Source organism: Eptesicus fuscus, chromosome 22 (assembly GCF_027574615.1).
Source record: "Eptesicus fuscus isolate TK198812 chromosome 22, DD_ASM_mEF_20220401, whole genome shotgun sequence".
In the NCBI taxonomy this organism is placed as follows: Eukaryota; Metazoa; Chordata; class Mammalia; order Chiroptera; family Vespertilionidae; genus Eptesicus; species Eptesicus fuscus.
In genome coordinates, this window is record NC_072494.1 from 37863661 (window position 1) to 37880830 (window position 17170).

The 17170-nt window shown below is 54.0% G+C and overlaps 2 protein-coding genes and 1 long non-coding RNA gene across 6 annotated transcripts in view; 2 read left to right on the forward strand and 1 right to left on the reverse strand.

The window, feature by feature from the left end:
• DCAF8 (DDB1 and CUL4 associated factor 8) overlaps positions 1-4202 on the forward strand; it is a 45031-nt gene extending 40829 nt beyond the window's left edge. For all 3 annotated transcript variants that reach the window (XM_008154251.3, XM_028129364.2, XM_054711510.1), the window contains exons 12-14: positions 1996-2115; positions 2524-2640; positions 3244-4202. In XM_008154251.3, coding sequence (XP_008152473.1) covers positions 1996-2115; positions 2524-2640; positions 3244-3360 — 354 coding nt within the window. In that variant the 3' untranslated portion in view covers positions 3361-4202. The remainder of the gene's footprint in view (positions 1-1995; positions 2116-2523; positions 2641-3243) is intronic.
• A 1489-nt stretch (positions 4203-5691) lies between these two features.
• PEA15 (proliferation and apoptosis adaptor protein 15) lies at positions 5692-15294 on the reverse strand. 2 transcript variants are annotated; one of them, XM_054711702.1, is made up of 5 exons: positions 15168-15294; positions 10439-10528; positions 9299-9472; positions 7808-7963; positions 5692-7654 (listed from the first exon to the last, which is right to left on the reverse strand). In XM_054711702.1, the coding sequence occupies exons 3-5, from the start codon at positions 9468-9470 to the stop codon at positions 7590-7592; spliced, it is 393 nt and encodes a 130-aa protein (XP_054567677.1). In that variant the 5' UTR covers positions 9471-9472; positions 10439-10528; positions 15168-15294; the 3' UTR covers positions 5692-7589. The 2 variants fall into 2 exon arrangements, with proteins under 2 accessions (XP_054567677.1, XP_054567676.1); XM_054711701.1 differs by lacking the exon at positions 10439-10528 and having other exon boundaries at positions 15168-15228.
• Positions 12579-16649, forward strand: LOC129147897 (uncharacterized). The gene is made up of 2 exons (XR_008555111.1): positions 12579-12636; positions 15831-16649. It is a non-coding gene; the product is annotated as an uncharacterized LOC129147897 (long non-coding RNA).
• Positions 16650-17170: the final 521 nt, after the last annotated feature.

Below are 17170 nucleotides of genomic sequence, written 5' to 3' on the forward strand. Positions count from 1 at the left end.
AGGGCGGTCATGTAAGTGAGGGACTAGACCAAGAGGTATAGAGACTGCACCTACAATGCATTTCCTGCCTTATTCTCACCTCTGTAAGCTGAATGTGGTCCTCACTTGGTTCCCTCTGTTTTTGTTTTTGTTTCTTAATCTCCCAGCAGTGGGGTCCCCAGGCACCAGCCTCAATGCAGACTGATAGCAGGTCTGTATCATCAAGTATTATATTAGAACCAGAAGGGATCTTAGAAATGATCGTCCACATTTGCCTAGGCCTCTTGACCCTGTTTTGCCTCAAACTGTAGTCTTTTCTTTGTTCCCATTCAGGGACAAGGGTTGGGGGTGATGTCAAAGGACAACTAAGGCCAGAACTCCTTTCTCTGCTCAGGATTATTGACCAGATAAGTCTTGGCATTCAGGCAAGGTCTGGTGAAGTGCTCAGGTATCCTGATCCAGAAACGATTGGCTCCTTCAGCAGGCTCCAGCTTAAGTACTGTAGTGTAATTTATTCTGTTGTGTCTTTTGCCCTTGGCTTTGTCCTTAGTCTTAAGTTCCAAGGAATTTCTCCCCTGTGCTTTTTAAATTTACTGACTTGTTCAAGCAGAGCTAGGTCAGAGTAGAGGGACTTACAAGGTAAGATCAGTGAATTCAAGGTTTGTATATATAAGCAGTCATATAGCTTTTGGTAATGTTCCTGGGCATTGGAGTTTCTGTCTCGTGCCTCCTCATGTTCTAGATGCTGGAACCTCTTACACACTAACTGAAGGAGACCAAATATAAAGTGCAGTGTGCTGATATACGGAGTGCAAAGAAGGGAAATGGGGTTTCTACTTTACTCTTAGGCTCTTTTCTGAGTATTTTGCTTATTTGTAAATGGAAAACAAAAGAAGATTAGGAGTCTGTAGATCAGTTTATTTTCCATGCTGGCCCCAGCTTACCCTCATCTGCTCTGCAAGGTCAGAAGAGGCAGAGGAGGTTGGTCCAGAGAGAACGGAGAGAGACTTTGTCAGGAATTGTCTTCTTGGACTGTAGGGTGGCTGCATGGCTGGGTGGGGTGAGAGGAGGCATGGCTAGGACCACACCTTCTTCATTCTTGGTGCCTTTCCTGTCTATTCTTCACCGTACTAAAAGGCTGAAAATGTTTTAGCAGCTGTATCTGGACCAGCACTTCTAGTGGGCATGGGAGTGGCCCTGCCCTTGTTAGGAAGGCGGAAGTTTCCAAGTCAGACAGCAGGGGGCAGGGGGGTCTGGGACAGGAGGAAGCTGCCTAAGCCAGAGGCCTGTCTGCCTGCCCTCGTTTATTCCTCCTCAGTGAGTACAGCTAGAGGGTGGTTGAGATTGAGGCTATGGCTGCCCTAAGAAGCTGCTCTGGTATACTCTGCCACCCGAGAGCTAGGCCTACTGTGTTTTTAGGGCAGATATCAGGATGCTGTCCCCTGAAATGTGGAGGGTTCCCAAGCAGACATGAATGTACCTCCATTACCCCACCACTCCCCACCTCAGCCTCTTCCTAGCCTATGCCTTCCTCCAGTTCGAGTAAATGGTACCAAATGAAGGTAATTGTTCTTTGACTGTTCTCTGCTGCTTTTTTCATTTAAAAAAATTTGTTTGCCACTGGTGAAAGCCCCTGAGATGTTTTTTTCCAGTCTTGGGGGTAAGTTGGAGCTGTGGACTCTGTAGTGAATGAGATTATCTGGACCTCATTGCCTTTCTTTGAAACCAGCATTAAGCTTGGCCAGTCACTTGCCCACCTCTAGGGCTATTTCTGAGGATGAGGCCACCCCTGCCTATACATAGGAAATGAGAAATGGGCCTGGTCTTTCACCCAGTCTGTGTTCAGAGTTTCTTCCACCTCCAGGACTCTGGCTTAGCCTCATAATGAGTGAGCCTGCCTTTCCAGTAGCTGCTCAACCCTGCTCAGGGAGAGTTATTTGGCTTAAGGTGAGTAGTGGTTTTTAAAACATATTCCCCCATACCCCTGAGCCTGAGCTTTCCTCTCCTCCTGATTAGGTGAACTGTCTTGAGCCCCACCCTCACTTGCCTGTGCTGGCAACCAGCGGCCTAGACCATGATGTCAAGATCTGGGCACCCACAGCTGAAGCTTCTACTGAGCTTATAGGGCTAAAGGAAGTAAGTAGCTGACTGCAAAAGTTCTACTTATCTACGCGGAGTTTTCGTTGTCATAGGAAGGAATAATTTGCTGCCCAGTTATTCAAAAGCACTGCTCTGATCCCTCTCGCCTGCATGCCTGTCCCTGCCGCTCTAGGAACAGTCCCAGTCTGGCGTGAGGGTTTGAAGTGCCTCTGGCTCGTGCCAGAGTGGGGGCAGGGACATTTTTTAGGAAGAATCATTCTATTTAAAGTCTCCGCCTTCTCAGTGGATGGACCTGGGCACCCTTTCGTAACCTAATCTAGCTCCACTTCAGCTTGACAGTTCTAAGGGAAGTCTTTATTGGGTAGAACACCAGTCTTTTCTGACCAGGTCCAGGGTCCCCATTCATTACATACCCCCATGTCCCTAACCCTTTTTTTGCTCCAGGTGATTAAGAAGAACAAGCGGGAGCGCGATGAAGATAGCTTGCACCACACTGACCTGTTTGGTAGCCACATGCTCTGGTTCCTCATGCATCACCTGAGACAGAGACGCCATCACAGGGTAAGCTGGAGTGGGAAGAGGGCTCCCAGGTTCCAGTGCACACTTCCCTCACTGCTTTAAAGAGGAACCGGGTGGTCTTGGTTGGGCTTCCTATTCATTGTCCCGCATTCCCATCAGAGCCCTGAGGTAGCCTTGGAAGAGCCACTGGCAAAAATGAGTGGCATCTGCTTTTTCTCCATCGCCATTCATGCACAGTGATGTCTCCAAAAAGACAAGGTCATGAGGGTGGGGAAGGATTTGAGAAGAAGGAATAAGTCTCAGGGAGACCCTTCTGTTTTTCTTCTCATGCCAGAAGAGGGTAAACTATGGCATTTGGCTTGTTGCCTGCTTTTGTAAATAAAGCTTTATTGGAACACAGCTATACCCATTCATTTATGTATTGTCTGTGGCTACAACAGCAGAGTTGCATAGTTAAAACAGCTATATGGCCCAAGAGTCTAAAATATTTACTATAACAGCTATATGGCCCAAGAGTCTAAAATATTTACTGGCCCTTTAAGAAAAATTTGCTGACCCCTGGCCTAGAGTATCTGAATTATATAGCTAAGATCTAACAGGTTTGTCGTTCAGGGAAGTTACTGACAAGCCTTTCCCATTCTACAGCGCTGGCGAGATCCTGGGGTCGGGGCCACAGATGCAGACTCTGATGAGTCTCCCAGTTCCTCAGACACATCGGACGAGGAGGAGGGCCCTGACCGAGTGCAGTGCATGCCGTCCTGAGGACTCGTACCCAGGAGGGGCGGGCTGGGCTGCCAACCTGATCCTGCCTGGGAGCCCTTTCCTGTCCTTACATTCAGCTGAAACGCACTTTGGACTTTTTGCTTTAGATAAAAGAAAGAATCCCAGGAGGACAAACCAGAGAGGAGTGAACCTACAGAGTACCTGGGAGTGGGGTTGAGCCCTGGAAGGGGTTCCATGGAAAGATGCATAGGACTCAGTAGAAATGGCCTCTCCCCAAAGCCTTTTTGGGAGAGTAGGAAAGGGAGCCTATTTTGTTACCTGGTTTGGGATAAGGAGTGGGGTTTCCTTTTCTTTAATCTCCCTTGTTTCTTGGGTGGGGGTTTGGGGATATAACTGGCTGTTCAGTACCAAGGAGCCAGAGTGGGGGTGGTAGAAGTTCCACTCTCTCTTTGGTTTAGGTTTTTGACCTTTTTTCCCCTTTATTGTTAAAAAATCTATGACAGTTATATTATCCCCTCCCCCTCCCTTCGCCCTCCCCACCCCAGGATCCTGTTTTTCTGGAAAGTCGTTAGAGCCCCTTACCATCCCACACTCTTCACTTTCCTTTCCACCCATTCATCCTCTGTACTTATCACAGTGTTTTGCACTTGATTATGTATCCTTTACTCTCTTCTCTTCATCCCATCACCCCCTGATATCTGGTGAGGGAGGTTGGTGGGAAGTGGGAAGAGGGGCCGAAGTGGAGGAAGAATAGGAAGGATGTTACCTCTTCTGTTACTTTAAAAAAAGTTGTTTGGTGGCAGCAATCTCCCTGTCCCTATCACTGTTAGAAGCCTAATTTTATATCTATTATAAATATATTAAAAAGCAAGTCAAATCTGGATGTATCATGTTAAAGTTATTGTTAAAGTTTAAATACCTACCTATTCTCTCTGATTGCAATAAAGGGGCTTACAGGAGAGTGATGGAGAGTAATGATGTGGAGGGGATAGCCTACTCTCTGAATGGCCATTAGAGATCGGGGCTCACCCTTGGGTTGTGAGAGACTCAAGAATGGAAGGATTCTCATTCCCTGCTTTCATTGTTTCGGGGTTGGGGAAACAGGAAATTGCTTTCAGCACTTTGCCTCAGATCTCCTATCTCTCTTGGCGGGGGTTCCCAGGATGGATCTTCTGACCACAGACTGGCTCATCCTTAAACTTGACTGAACTTTCATTTCAGAAAAGGCCCTGCCACTGCAGACTGTCTCTCCTAGGACTGAGTGTGACAGAAGACTCTTTAGCTGCTGTGGCTTTTTTTTTTTTTTTTTTAAGCTGCTTGATCCTTTATACCAGTGGTCGGCACACTCATTAGTCAACAGAGCCAAGTATCAACAGGACAACGATTGAAATTTCTTTTGAGAGCCAAAATTTTTAAACTTAAACTTCTAACGCCACTTCTTCAAAATAGACTCGCCCAGGCCGTGGTATTTTGTGGAGGAGCCACACTCAAGGGGCCAAAGAGCTGCATGTGGCTCGAGAGCCGCAGTTTGCCGACCATGGCTTTATACCATCAATCCCAACAGCAGTCTTCCTAATAATGGAAGAATATATATAGGATAAGACCGCCTGAGTTTTACTTTATACCTTATCCACATCTTATCTTGGGAGTGAGAGACAGGGCATTGATCTAAGGATTGATTAGGTGGCTGGGCCTGGGATACCTTGCTTCTCACTGGTCACTGAACATGAAAGTCCCAGTTGAATTCTTGCCCTTAAATGCTTTTGCTGCTATTTCTTTGCACCCTCAGCCAGGAATTCTGCATCCTGCGGCAGCCAAAGGGAAGAGGAAAAGGATGGGATTCTCAGACGCTCCTTCCTCCTGCCCTTTTCCTAGCAGCTCTTCTGCTGCACTTGTTTCGGAGGTAGGGAATCTGGTGACAGTGATCTGTGCTCCTGCTGCTCATGGGTTAGGTGATGGAGTGGGCACAAAACCATGTACTCGGAATTGGTGGTGTATTTTCTCTTAGTAAAGGCCCTGACTGCTGCTCTGTGTGGTAGTGGGCCATTCACTTGTGAGGCTATGTTTGCTCCTTCCAATATAGGTCCCTGGCCCTGCCCTTATTACACTTGTAGGAAATCTAATCTGGGATGTCCACGTTTCCAGTGCTTGGGCTCCAACTGGAGACTTTTAAGTGGAATAGGCCCCATAGCTCAGTGATACCTAGGAGATGGGGGAGGGGAGAGGTACTGTGAGGGGTGTTTTCCTGGCCTCTGTCCCAGGCTGCAGTGAGGGATTTGGGGGTAAATACTACTTTCCCTTCCTTTCCAGCCATTCAGAGACTCCAAAATCCTGATCATTCATATGAATTCTAGAATCAGTCAGATACAGTTACAGTCAATCACCTTTATTCCAGGGTTAGAACAAGGCCGTGCACACTACACAGGAGCACAGGAATGAGCAGTCTCACAGCAATGGGGAGGGAGGAGGGGGGAGGGGGGCAGGTTAGTCTTAGATTATTTTGCCTTAGAGAAATTACTAGACTGCTGAAAATGACCCTGTCTTCCTTCTCCCCTTCTCATCCTCTCCTCTCTTCAAAGGAAGGCTCCTACTCATTCTCATTCATCCTCATTCTCGGTCTCTTGCTCTCATATAACATACCCTTACTGGAAAGACAATTAACTCACGCTCATTTCCCTTTCCCAATTCTACAAGTCTTTCTCTCTCCTTCAGGAAGAAGCCAGACAGGGCTCAGGGAACTTGGGAAGGTCCTTTAAGGCAAAACTGGAGTACTCGAGGTGTATGTGTTAAGGCAGGTGTCCGCAGCAGTGGCCAGAGGGGACAGGCAGGCTGGGCTGGGCTAGGAGTGGAAGGTGCTCTCCAACCAGTCTGGTTTCTTCCCTCTTCCAGCAGCCACCCCTCCCATTCAAGTTTTGCTCCCACATCTTAAAAGCTCCTAACTTAAACTTTCTCTAAATAGTCTCTTGAGATTACATGTGAATTTAAAGTTAAAAAATAAGTTTTGTTCTGACTGTGCAGCAATTTGACTCTGCCACTCCCTTCATGTGGCATTCCCCTCCCACCCCCGCTCTGGCCTAGACAATAAGTTAATGCTAGACACCACAAGAAAGGGCAGACATGGCAGTGTGGGTTTAATATACATATATGTAGAATATATATGTACACACAGTTAGCACGGTCAGGGTGGGTAGGGGCATCTTGGGCAGGCAGGAGGCTGGGGTCACTGTACTTGTAGTGATTTAGATAGGAGGCGTTCACAAGCCCAAGGCGCCAGGATGAGGGCGAGGGGTTACCAAGTCCCTTCCTGGGTTGAATTGGGGGTCAGTGCAAAGGAAAACACTGTAGTTAACTTCTTCCCTTATTTCGGGCTTGGGGTGTTCTAGGCCAGGGAAGGAGGGGAAGTTCCCTACATAACCACCTGGGACTCTGTAGGTGGGGGCAGAATTGGAGTTAAAACGTAAGGATCTCATTCCCCAACCTCCCGAGGCTTGGGGTCAGCATGTGCAACAGTCTGAGTAGGAATAAAGGAGGGGGAACGGAGCCCCTCAGCCCCGTCTCGGGCTCAGTGGGGCATTCTCCCAGCACAGTCTCTCCAGAGCAGATGGGTGGGGGCGCCTAATGCTGGGTGCTCGGTTGGGTTAGAGCTTTGGGGCTAGGAAAGGATCCATGGTCCTGTCATTAGATCCTGGCTCATACCCATCCGAGGGGAGCACAAAGGGACCAGCTGGTACCTAGGCCCTTCAACCTGAGGAATAGCTGGAAACTGGACTCCACAGCCAGTCCAGCATGGGTCAGACACCAAACTGAGCTCTGGCTTTTCTCTGCCCTCCCAGGTGGGGTTGGGTAGCCTCTTCACCTTCCCTCCCACCTGCCTCTCCTGTGTCACTTTGGCTCCTCAATGTAGGAACATGCAGGTCCCTTTTGCTCTTACACTTCAGAGAGGTGGTGGGAAAGTGGAGAAAGGGAGATAGGAGGAATGTGCCCATTTCTGTACGCATAGTTTCCCTAGAGTGGGAAAACTCACCCCCCACCCCAGCCTCTGACCCCCAGCCCCTCACAAGGAAGAGGAGCTAGATGAGCTAGACATGTAGACAGACAGCCAGAGCGTGTGCACACACACACACACACGCACAGTAAGGGGGTTAGGACCAGGTTAGTAAGTGGGTAGGTTTGTGGGGGTGGGAGGTGCCTTTGCCCCCTCCCCTGGAGGCTGGGGGAAGGGAGTGGTCCTATGAAGGTCCAACCTTCCTCCTCTTCCTCCCCCTTGCTCAGGCTTTCTTCGGTGGAGGAGCCAATTTGATGATCTCTTCCTCAGAGGGCTGCCGGATAATGTCTAGGGGCAAAAAGGGACATGTCCAGGGATGGAATATGGGAGACACCAGGCAGGCCCACTGAACATCAGCCTTCGTGCTCCCAGAGCGCAAGCAACTCCAAGGATCACCCACGGGAGAGGGCAGGAGTGCACAGTAAAGGCATGGCCTCTTACCTTTGTACTTCTTGGCACTGGGGATACGGGTTAGCTTGGTGTCCAGCTCATCCTCCTCAGAGATCTTCAGAACACGGGTTCTATAGTCAACCACCATAGTGAGCAGGTCAGGACGGCGAGAGATCTCAAAGATGTGCTCAATGTAGGAGAGGTTGTCTGGAGCAAGGCAGGAAACGGAGGGTGGGTTAGAGCTAAGCTGTTGTGTGTGTGTTTGGGGGGGGGGGGGGTCAACCTCCCCCATTCTACCAGATCAGGCCTCTGGAACCAAGACTGAGTTGCTCACAGTGGGTATCAGAGGGGGCAACAGAAGAGGAGGAGCCATTAAGCCGAGAAAAGAAAGCTAAGGTGCCAAAGAGGAGTACAGATGACTGTTCCCAGGGAGAGCAGAGCATCGATCAGTGACGTTCTAGATTATGGATTTAGAATGAGGGATTTAGGTTAAATACATCTGATGTCGGGGGGGGTGGGGGGAGGAGAGGGGAATAGAAAAATTAACTGGCTTCCAAATACTCCTCACCCACCCTGAGCTGCTTCCACTTTTCCTCCAAGCAAGCTTCAGAAAACATTTCCTGATAGCACAGGCGGGACTGGAGGGTGGCATCTAGACAACCCAGGGCTACTTTGGGGCCCCGTGAAAAGTAGTTATCGACGAGAGACGGCACAGCCATGACCAGAGGAGGATTTCCCTGGCCTGGCCAGTTCTAAGACCTTTTCCCTGGCTCCTCTGCTGACCACTGCGGTGGTAACTGGAACCTCCTCAGCCTCCCTCCGCTACAGACTCAGGTCACTCACCTCACCTATCAAACACCCCGTCACGCAAGGCCCTTCACAGCTCAGCCTTAACTTACCCTCCAGCCACTCCGCACACACTCTACGCCCCAGCAAGCAAGGCAGGGCTTCTTGCTTTTCCAAACACCAGGTACTCTCCCACCTCTAGCGCTGTGGGCCTGGCCTGGCATCCCCCCTCTGGATTCTGCCTTTGAAACCCCACTTGCCTTTCAGGGTTATTTTATACACACATTCCTCCCCAAACCCTCCACAGTTGTGGTCTCTAAAGGTGGATAAAATCGCCCGAGCCGGTTTGGCTCAATGGATAGAGCGTTGGTCTGTGGACTGAAGGGTCAAGGGCACATGCCTGGTAGGGGGAGTGCAGGAGGCAGCCCATCAATGATTCTCTCTCGTTAATGTTTCTCTCTCTCCCTCTCCCTTCCTCTCTGAAATCAATAAAAATATAATTTTATCACTTTCAACTTGTGTTAATATTGTATTATATAGAATAGCACTCTCTGAATGTTTTTTACCGATGAGGACATATTGAACGTAAAGGCCACGGCCCCAGAGCCCCTCCACTCTTAGAGCATTTTAATTCTGTCCTGCCTTGTCAGAGGGGAGCACACGGTTGTGTATAGGAGCTCGGAGCTCATTTCTATTTGCTGAACGAACTGAGCCCCAGAAAAGCTGCTGGCAGGATGCCTGGGTCCCCTCCCCCACCTTTGTCCAGCTTGTTGTGGCTCTCCAGGAAGCTGAGCCAGGCACTGCCCGAGGTGATCTCCTCACTCTTCTCACTGGGGATGTCCTCCTTGCAGGCCGACTTGAGCTGCTCCAGGTCCTCCAGGGTGATGTTGTTGGTCAGGTCCTGCAGGAGGGTCCCGTACTCCGCCATGACTGGGGGTGGGAGGAACGGAGGGAGAGGAGGCTGAGCCTCAAGTGTGGAATCTGGTTTACTCACTGGCGCTTGCCACTCCCTCCTCCACCCCCCCAGGCAAGTGCCTAGAACATGGAGGCTGGGGAGGGCCAGGGCTGGAAGGAGAAGAGAGGGAGGGGGAGCAGACAGGAAGATATTTGGAAGCTAGGGACCAGGCTGGAGCCTGGAGAGAGAAGTTACACTGCCTTCCCCCCCACCATCTTTTCTCTTCGTTTTACCCTTCTAACAGTAACCCTGGCAACAGCTCCCCAGACTGAGGAGGCGGTTACCATGGCAACCTGTTCTGGAGCTTCTCACCAGCTGCCTCCAAGTCCCCCCAGAATCACCTCACCCACCTGCAACCCATAAAAAAAACAAAACACAACAAAACGACTCCAAAACAAGGACCACAGGGATGGGCTTGCTGTGGCCGAGAGAAGTGAGAAGGGGCTGGAGTTGGCTGGTCTCGTGTTCCAGCTTCCATTCTTCCCCAGAGCAAAGGGGTCTCTCACTCAACTCCCACCACCCCACGGATGACTCATTTTGGAGGGATGCCTCGTTGCTTGTTCTAATGGTCCCCTGGCCCCTCTGCTCAGCCTTGTATTCAGTCATTAGGGTTCAAGGTGTGGGGGCGGGGAGGGGGCGGCCATGGGCCACCCCCACCTTTTGTGGAGCCGGCTTTCTCCCTTGATGGCTGCCGGTCCTCCATATAGCCATCGCCTAGCTAGCCTTTGTGCGGTGCCTTCAGCCCCAGCGCCCAAGCATACCAAGCGCCTGGCTCTGGCCCCCTGCCAGTTCCCAGGCTGGCTGGGTGGCGGGGAAGGGGTTTAGATGCATCGCTGGGAGAGTGGCAGGAAGGGGGCTGCCACTCCTGTTTGCATCAACCTCCCACTGGCACTGCCTTCAGCAAGCACTCGCACAAGGGGCTGGGCAAGGCGAGATCTCACCTAGGCCTTTCCCCAGCTCCTGGAGACCCCTGGGTGGGAGGTAGACAACAGTCAAGGCCCTCCTTCCACTCACTAAGACGGGAGCTGTGGCTGAGCTGAGACAGGAAGATGGGTCAGACAGAAGCATGAACTTTCTGGATTTGATAAAGTACGGATCTCTAGTGAGTTTTAAAAGCGCCCCCCCCCCCCCCACACACACACAGTGAGTATATATTTTATCAGGAAAAGCAAAGCATTTTAAAATTATGTCAAACACTGCGGCTAGATCAGAGTGGGACAAGGAGTGAACTGACCTTGTACTTGACAGACTACCCACAAATCACACCAACAATGGGCTGGGACTATGGCAGATAAAAGGGGGCTGGTTGGCACCCCCTATTTTCCTTAGTTCTGGCCTATATGCAGGGAAACTGAGGCAGAGAAGCATGGCATAGTAAGAGGCATGGAACCAGAAGTCCCCACGCCCAGCCCCCTACTTGCACCAGAACAAGCCTCCCTTGGTGGCAGGCAGTGTGACACAAACACACAATGAGCCAGGCAGCAGGGCCAGCACAGCCCCCACAAGAAACTGCAGGCACACTCACTCACACACCCAGGTCCAGCCAGACAGAAGGACCCAGCAGTGGCCCTGCCAGGCTGGGCCAGGAACAATGCTCTCTGACTGTCAGCACCAGGAACCGTCTCTGCCTTGAAATCTAGGTCACAGCAGCAGACTGGAGCCCAGCTGCCCCCTCCACTGATAATCCGAGGGCAGAAAAGGGGGAGGGGGGTTAGGGCAAAAGGGATGGTGGGGAGGGAGTCCAGGGATGAGAACAATGATGGAGGCAGGGGTGTGAGGACTAAAAAGGAACGGGCCTGGGAAGGAGGCAGGATGCCCTAAGAAGACCCTGGCCCAGCGGCAAAGTGGGACAGGATTTAGGGTCACCTGCCTTGCTTTCACATGGAAGAAGAGTTTGTAAATAGAGCTGGTGGGAAAGTGTGAGTGTGTGTGTGTGTATGTGTGTGTGTGTGTGTGTATCTCCTGGGAGGAGGTAAGATTTGGGGCTTTGAATCTAAAACAGATTTATAGGGAGGTGGGAGGGAAGGGATTAATCTGTGTGAGATACTCACCCACACTGGTGGGTAGGAGCTTTCTAAGAGTGAAACAGATACAAAGAGAAGTGGGGTGGGCATGTTGAGTGGAGGGGGAAGTGTGTGTGCCAGGTTCCACTGTGGATGCCCACCCCTGGGTATGGGCACGGGTTTGGGAGCAGGCAGTGGGTGTGTGGATGTGCGTGTGGTCTGTGTTTGTATGTGTCCGAAGCAGCTGAGAGCATATGTAAGAAGGACGATAACCACAGGCTCACATCCAGAGAAAAGAGGAAGGGGTGAGGGGCCCTAAGAATGAAGTAAGAGCTGGGGCTGGGAGAAAGAACAGGCTGCAAGGGAGGAATCCTGGGGGAGGGGGACGGGGAGCACAGTCCAGGAGAAGGTTGCTGCCTTAGCTCAGCAGTTACCATGGCAACCTCTGTTCTGGGTGCCCCCCCCCTCAGTTGTCAGGACAATGACACCACTGGATGGGAGGGTGTGTGGGGAGTTGTAAGCACAGACTGACAAAGCAGGAGTAAGGCTCCTTGAGGGGCAGGGAGAGGCAGCTGAGTGGCCTCCCTCCCTGGAGAGATCCCAGTTGAGGCAACAGCAGGATGGTTTGGGGGTGCAAGGTGGAGTCCCCTTACATGGCTCTCAAGTCTTGCAGGAAATTGTCCCTGGGGTGGTCTGGCCATGCTGGGGCTTTGCACAAGTTTGGCTCCTTCACTCTCCATGTCACTTTCCTCACCAAGTCCCAGAATCCCTGAGGGCTCTGTGGGGCCTAAGGGGCCTCCTGCCCTCCCAGCTCTGAGGTGCCCTCCAGGTCTGGAGCAGTGCAGAGGCTGCCCAGGGAACACCAGGCCGCCTGGGCGAGGCCATTCTTGGGACAGGATACCAGGGCAGGAACCGGGAACTGGGGCCAGGCTGCCAGGAAGTCAGCCCCTCCCCTCCCGGATCATTCTGTGCGCTGCTCACACCTTCCTTCCTTCCTTCCTTCCTCCCTCTCCTTCCAAGCTGGCCCCAGGTGGAGCCCTGTCAAAGGTCCATCCAACTTAGAACACTGAAGCAGAGGGGAAGGGGCAAGAACAGTATAAACTGACCTTTTAGGGGCCAAGCTGGAAGCATGACAGGTAGGTGCTCATGGGCAGTGGGAGGAAGGAGCAGGCCTGGGGGCACCTTGAGAAGCCTAGCAAAATGGGATCATGGGGTAACCACCTGTGGAGGTGGCGGCAGCACCAGAATTGCTGTGCATTCTGCCGTTAATTCACGATTCTCCCCTCTCCCGAGCATTTGCTTCCAAATCCTCAATAAATGGAAGAAGCCCGAGGATTGAGTGGGAGCTGCCGCCCTCTCCCTCCCATCTGGGGCAGCTAAGGCTGAGGGGAGGGGCTGTCCCACAGGGCTGCGAGGGCCGGGAGGTCCTGCAGTGGGCAGAAGGGGCGGGGGGGGGGGGGGGGGGTGTTGGTTTGTACCGTCTGTCAGTCTTGGGGTGGGTGGGGGGAGAGGAAGGTCGGTCATCCAGGAGAAGGGGAGAGATGGAGAGAGTGCAGGGTTCCTATTTTAAATTTTATCTGGCCCCCAAATTCCAGCAGTTCTGTAGTTCATCCCTAATTATTCCATTAATATCATACTCTTACTCAACTGACTTCTTACCTTAGCTTCTATTCAGCTTGTGTGTGTGTGTGTGTGTGTGTGTGTGTGTGTGTGTGGCGGAGGGTGGGTGTCTTTATTCCTGTAATGGAAAACAGGGCGCGAAGACTCCAGAGCCAGCCTGGGGGTGACAGGGGCAGGACACCTGGTCGCTCGGTGTCCAGTTCAAACAGCAAAATGGGTCGCCCCTGGGCACGGGGGCCGTGTCAAGCCCTTGGCCCTGAGCCTAAGAGGAGAAAGACCAGATGGAGAGGAGGAGCTACTGGGCATTGGACCAGGAAGGGCAGAGTGGGGCCACCTGACAGCGAGGAGGGGTGAGGCCTGTGCCACACTTCCCTCATCTGGCTGTCCCTTCCCTGCCCATTCCCTCTCCCTGATCTGTCATCCTATCCCACTGGGTGGTGGCCATGCAGGGTAGGACTCCCGGGTTCTGTGGCTCAGAGTCCCCATCTGCATACTCAGCTACTCCTCTGTTAGGAAGGAGTAGCTTCCCTGCTGTGGAGACAGAGTCAGGCTGGTGGGGAGGAGGCGGGGTCGGTTGGCTGCATACACACTGGTGATGTCCCCCATGGCGCTGCGTGGCAGAGAGAGAGGATGGCAGGGCAGGCAGGGCTGTGGCTCTCTTCTCCAGGCCTGACCTGACGATACACGCACACGTGATGGGCACAGGTGTCAGGGAGTGAGGAAGCCGGCAACCCGGGCTGTCAGCAGCCTAGGGCATATCTGGCAATTTCCCCAACACAATGTTTAACCACAAAGGGAAGAGCAATTAAAGCTAATTGCCCTGACAGCCTGGGGGCCAGGCAGCTCCTGGGGCGACAGAACACAGATTCAGCATGTTTCCCCACCTCCCTGTGGGCTCCCTGCTCCCCCATCGCCCCGCCCTCCTGCTTTCCTCCTCCCCGCTTCCAGAGCCCCTCTCATTGCCACCCCAGCGCCCTGCCCTCGATGAGGACCAGCCCTGTGGCTCGCGGCCGCCCCCCCAGTCCCCTGGCTGTATCTCTGTCCCTCTCACACACATTCCCTTCATTCTCTCTCTCTGACTTGGGCTCCATCCTTGGCTGACTCACTCATTCTTTCATTTTCTCCCTCTCCCTTGCTTCCACCCCTCCTCCATCCCTTGGCCATTCTGGTGCCCCCAAACCAGCCATTCCCAGAACCCTAGGTTCTAAGGATAACCAGCAGAAGTGGCCACAGCACCCCAACTCCCCTAATCACCAGCTTCAGAGCACCAGGCTCGCTCCCCCTCAGCTCCTGCCTCCCTGTCCTGGAGTCAACATGTCCCCATCTTCTCCCCGTTTTACAGAGGGGCGATGTGAAGCCCAGGGAGAAGATGCCCAGAGAATGAGGGTGGACTTGGGGACAGGCCCCCCACTGGGCTGTGGCGTTCCTCCAGGAGCCTTGAGAGTGGGTGAGGTGGGGGTGGGTGTGTAGTGCAGGGACGTGTGTGATCCGCGCGCGGGGTGTGCGGGAGTCACATGGGTGTGTGTCACCGTGTGTGCTGGCGTGTCTCTGGTAGGTGTGTGGGTCCCCGTCAGTTTGACACGGATTATATGAAATTAATTAGGGGTTTACGTTAGCTACTTCACTCCTCCACACCCCCAGATCCTTCCCTCCCTCCGGACAAGCTGTCGCCGGCCCCACCTCCTCCCCAGGTGCAGAGGGCGGTGGGGCGCGCGGCTGGGGCGCACGGCGCCTCCGGGAGGCAGCGGGCCGGGCCGGCCGGGCCGGGAGTGGCCGCCCCCGGGGCCAGCCTGCAGCCGAGGAGGGAGCGGACGCCGCGCCGCGGGGCGGGAAGCAGGCCCGTCGCACTCCCGGCCGCGGGCCAGGGCACCGGGCGGAGCCGCCGCCTCGGGCACATGCTCGCGGCGCCCCGCCGGGACGGAGCCGGGGGCCTGACCCGCGGACCCGGGCCCCCGCTCCCGCCGGCCGGGCCTCGGACCCACGTCCCCCCCAGCCCAGACCCCCCCCACCCCCGACCCCTCCCGCCACCCTCCCCGGAGCCTCTCACCGCCTGGGGCTGAGCGCGCGGGGCGCGGGGCGCGGGCACTCCCTCCGGCGTCCGCTTCCCGAGCCGCGTCCGGAGCCTCCGCCTCGGCTCCCGCCGCGCCGCTTCCGCCCGCCGAGCCCGAGCCGAGCCCAGCCGCCGCGCCCCACCCGGCTGACCGTGACGTCAGAGCCGGGGAGGAGCGGGACGAGGGGCTGGGGATCTGGAGACTCCTGGGAGGGGGAGCCGCCTCCTCCCCAAACCTCAAAACCCAAATCTCAGGCTCAGTCCTTTCCCTGGGGGACACCCTTCGCCCCTGATGGCCTTACGTGACCGCCACGCCCGGGACCCTGGGGCGCAGAGTGCGTTAGTGGAGGGGTGCGGAGGCCTTTGCCCTCGGGTCCTCTTAGCGGCCTGACTTGGTATTTGGAAAAGCCTCCCCCGCCCCCCCCCCCCCCCCCCCACCTATGGGTCCTGGGTAATGGCCGCTCCTGGAGGCTGAGGGTGGAGGGGGGTGTGGGGACCAGAAGCAATACCGGGGCCTCCTTCACTGGCCCTGGGGCCACAGAGCTCCCTCTAAGGTGAAGCCAGCCAGCCCCCCTGTGTGTGTTTTTGTTGTTGTTTTACCTTTCCCAAATATGCCACCCCACGGCCTTCCCCCACCATGATGTCATTTTGTTTTCTAAGGAGAAAAAGAGCAGCACTGAGCTCAGCATGCAAATATAGACAACTTGCAAAGCCGCACGCAGCTCCGGCTCCAGCGCTGCCCTCTGCCCAGGCCCCGCAAGGCGGCTCTCACTTCCCTTCCACCCCGGGGACTTTCCTCCCACGGATTCTCAGCCAGACCGAGAGGAGGAAGGAAGAAGTGGGGAAGCATCTGTGTTCACCCCCATCTCCAGCCTGAAGGACTGGGCTCAGCTCCGGCGGGGCCTGGCCCTGGGGAGAGGTCTGGCCCATTAGCGTGTGGACGGCCTCTGGGAGGGCCCTGGCCTCCCCTCAGTTTGCACCTGGCAGAGACCCCTCCGGAAGCCACAGGGAGACCTTGGCTCTGCGCCCTGTCCCCCAGTGTGCCCTGAGCTGCCCCTTGGATGGTAACACCCTCTTCATTTGCCTTTGTATCTCATTTGTTCTGGGTAGCAGAGCCAAAACGATTTCGTTGACGCATGTTTGAGACTCAAAGAAGCGAAATGATTTGTCTGCATTGGTGGAAGGTCCAGGTCTTCCAGACACAAGCGGTATACAGAGACCAGGGCTTCTCGCTGCCTCTCCTCCTTCCTCAGGCAGCTTATGCTTCTGAGCCTCACTGGCATCCCTGCTGGTAGGATGGGGACACTGTGCCCATCTCACAGGGTTCTCCTGAGATTTAGAAATTGTCTGTCTCTAGGGACAGGCCCAGATGGGGGTTTAAAATGGGAGCTACTGTTAGTCCAGGCCTCCACGGACCTACGCTAAGCAGTAAGCTCCACGATATTAATGTATTCAAGTTATTAAATGGGCACAAGTGGATGAATGCGTGGTTGTTACTCTCTACTTCCGCCGCTTTCCCCAGGAACACTTTCTGGATTAGTCTGTGGAGGGGAAACTTCTAACTTCAGGTCTCCTTCGTCCATACTCAGAAATTCTCTGTCTCCCAGCAACACTCTTATACCTGATCCATGAAAACTGTTAGTTATGGGCTTGTTCAGTTGCTTGGTCCGCCCCCCCCCCCCCCCACCCCCGCCCCCCAACCCTGACTCTTTCACAACAGGCGCCCCAGCCTGGGCTGTGCTGGAGAGAATGTGAATCCTTCCTGCCGGGAACCCTAGCAGGCCCAGGTCTGGGGGATCCTCCGTGTACAAAACTCAACGTCTCCCCTCCATTCTCATGACCATCACTCGGGTCCATGTCCTCCCACCGTCACCCCAGGTATGACAACAGTCTCTGATCCTAAGAGTTGGGCTCCCAGCCTCTGGTATGTCCCTCATCTCCCCTCCCTAGATCCACATGAAACGTTGCCCTTCCTCCCCAGCTCACAGGATTAAATCCAA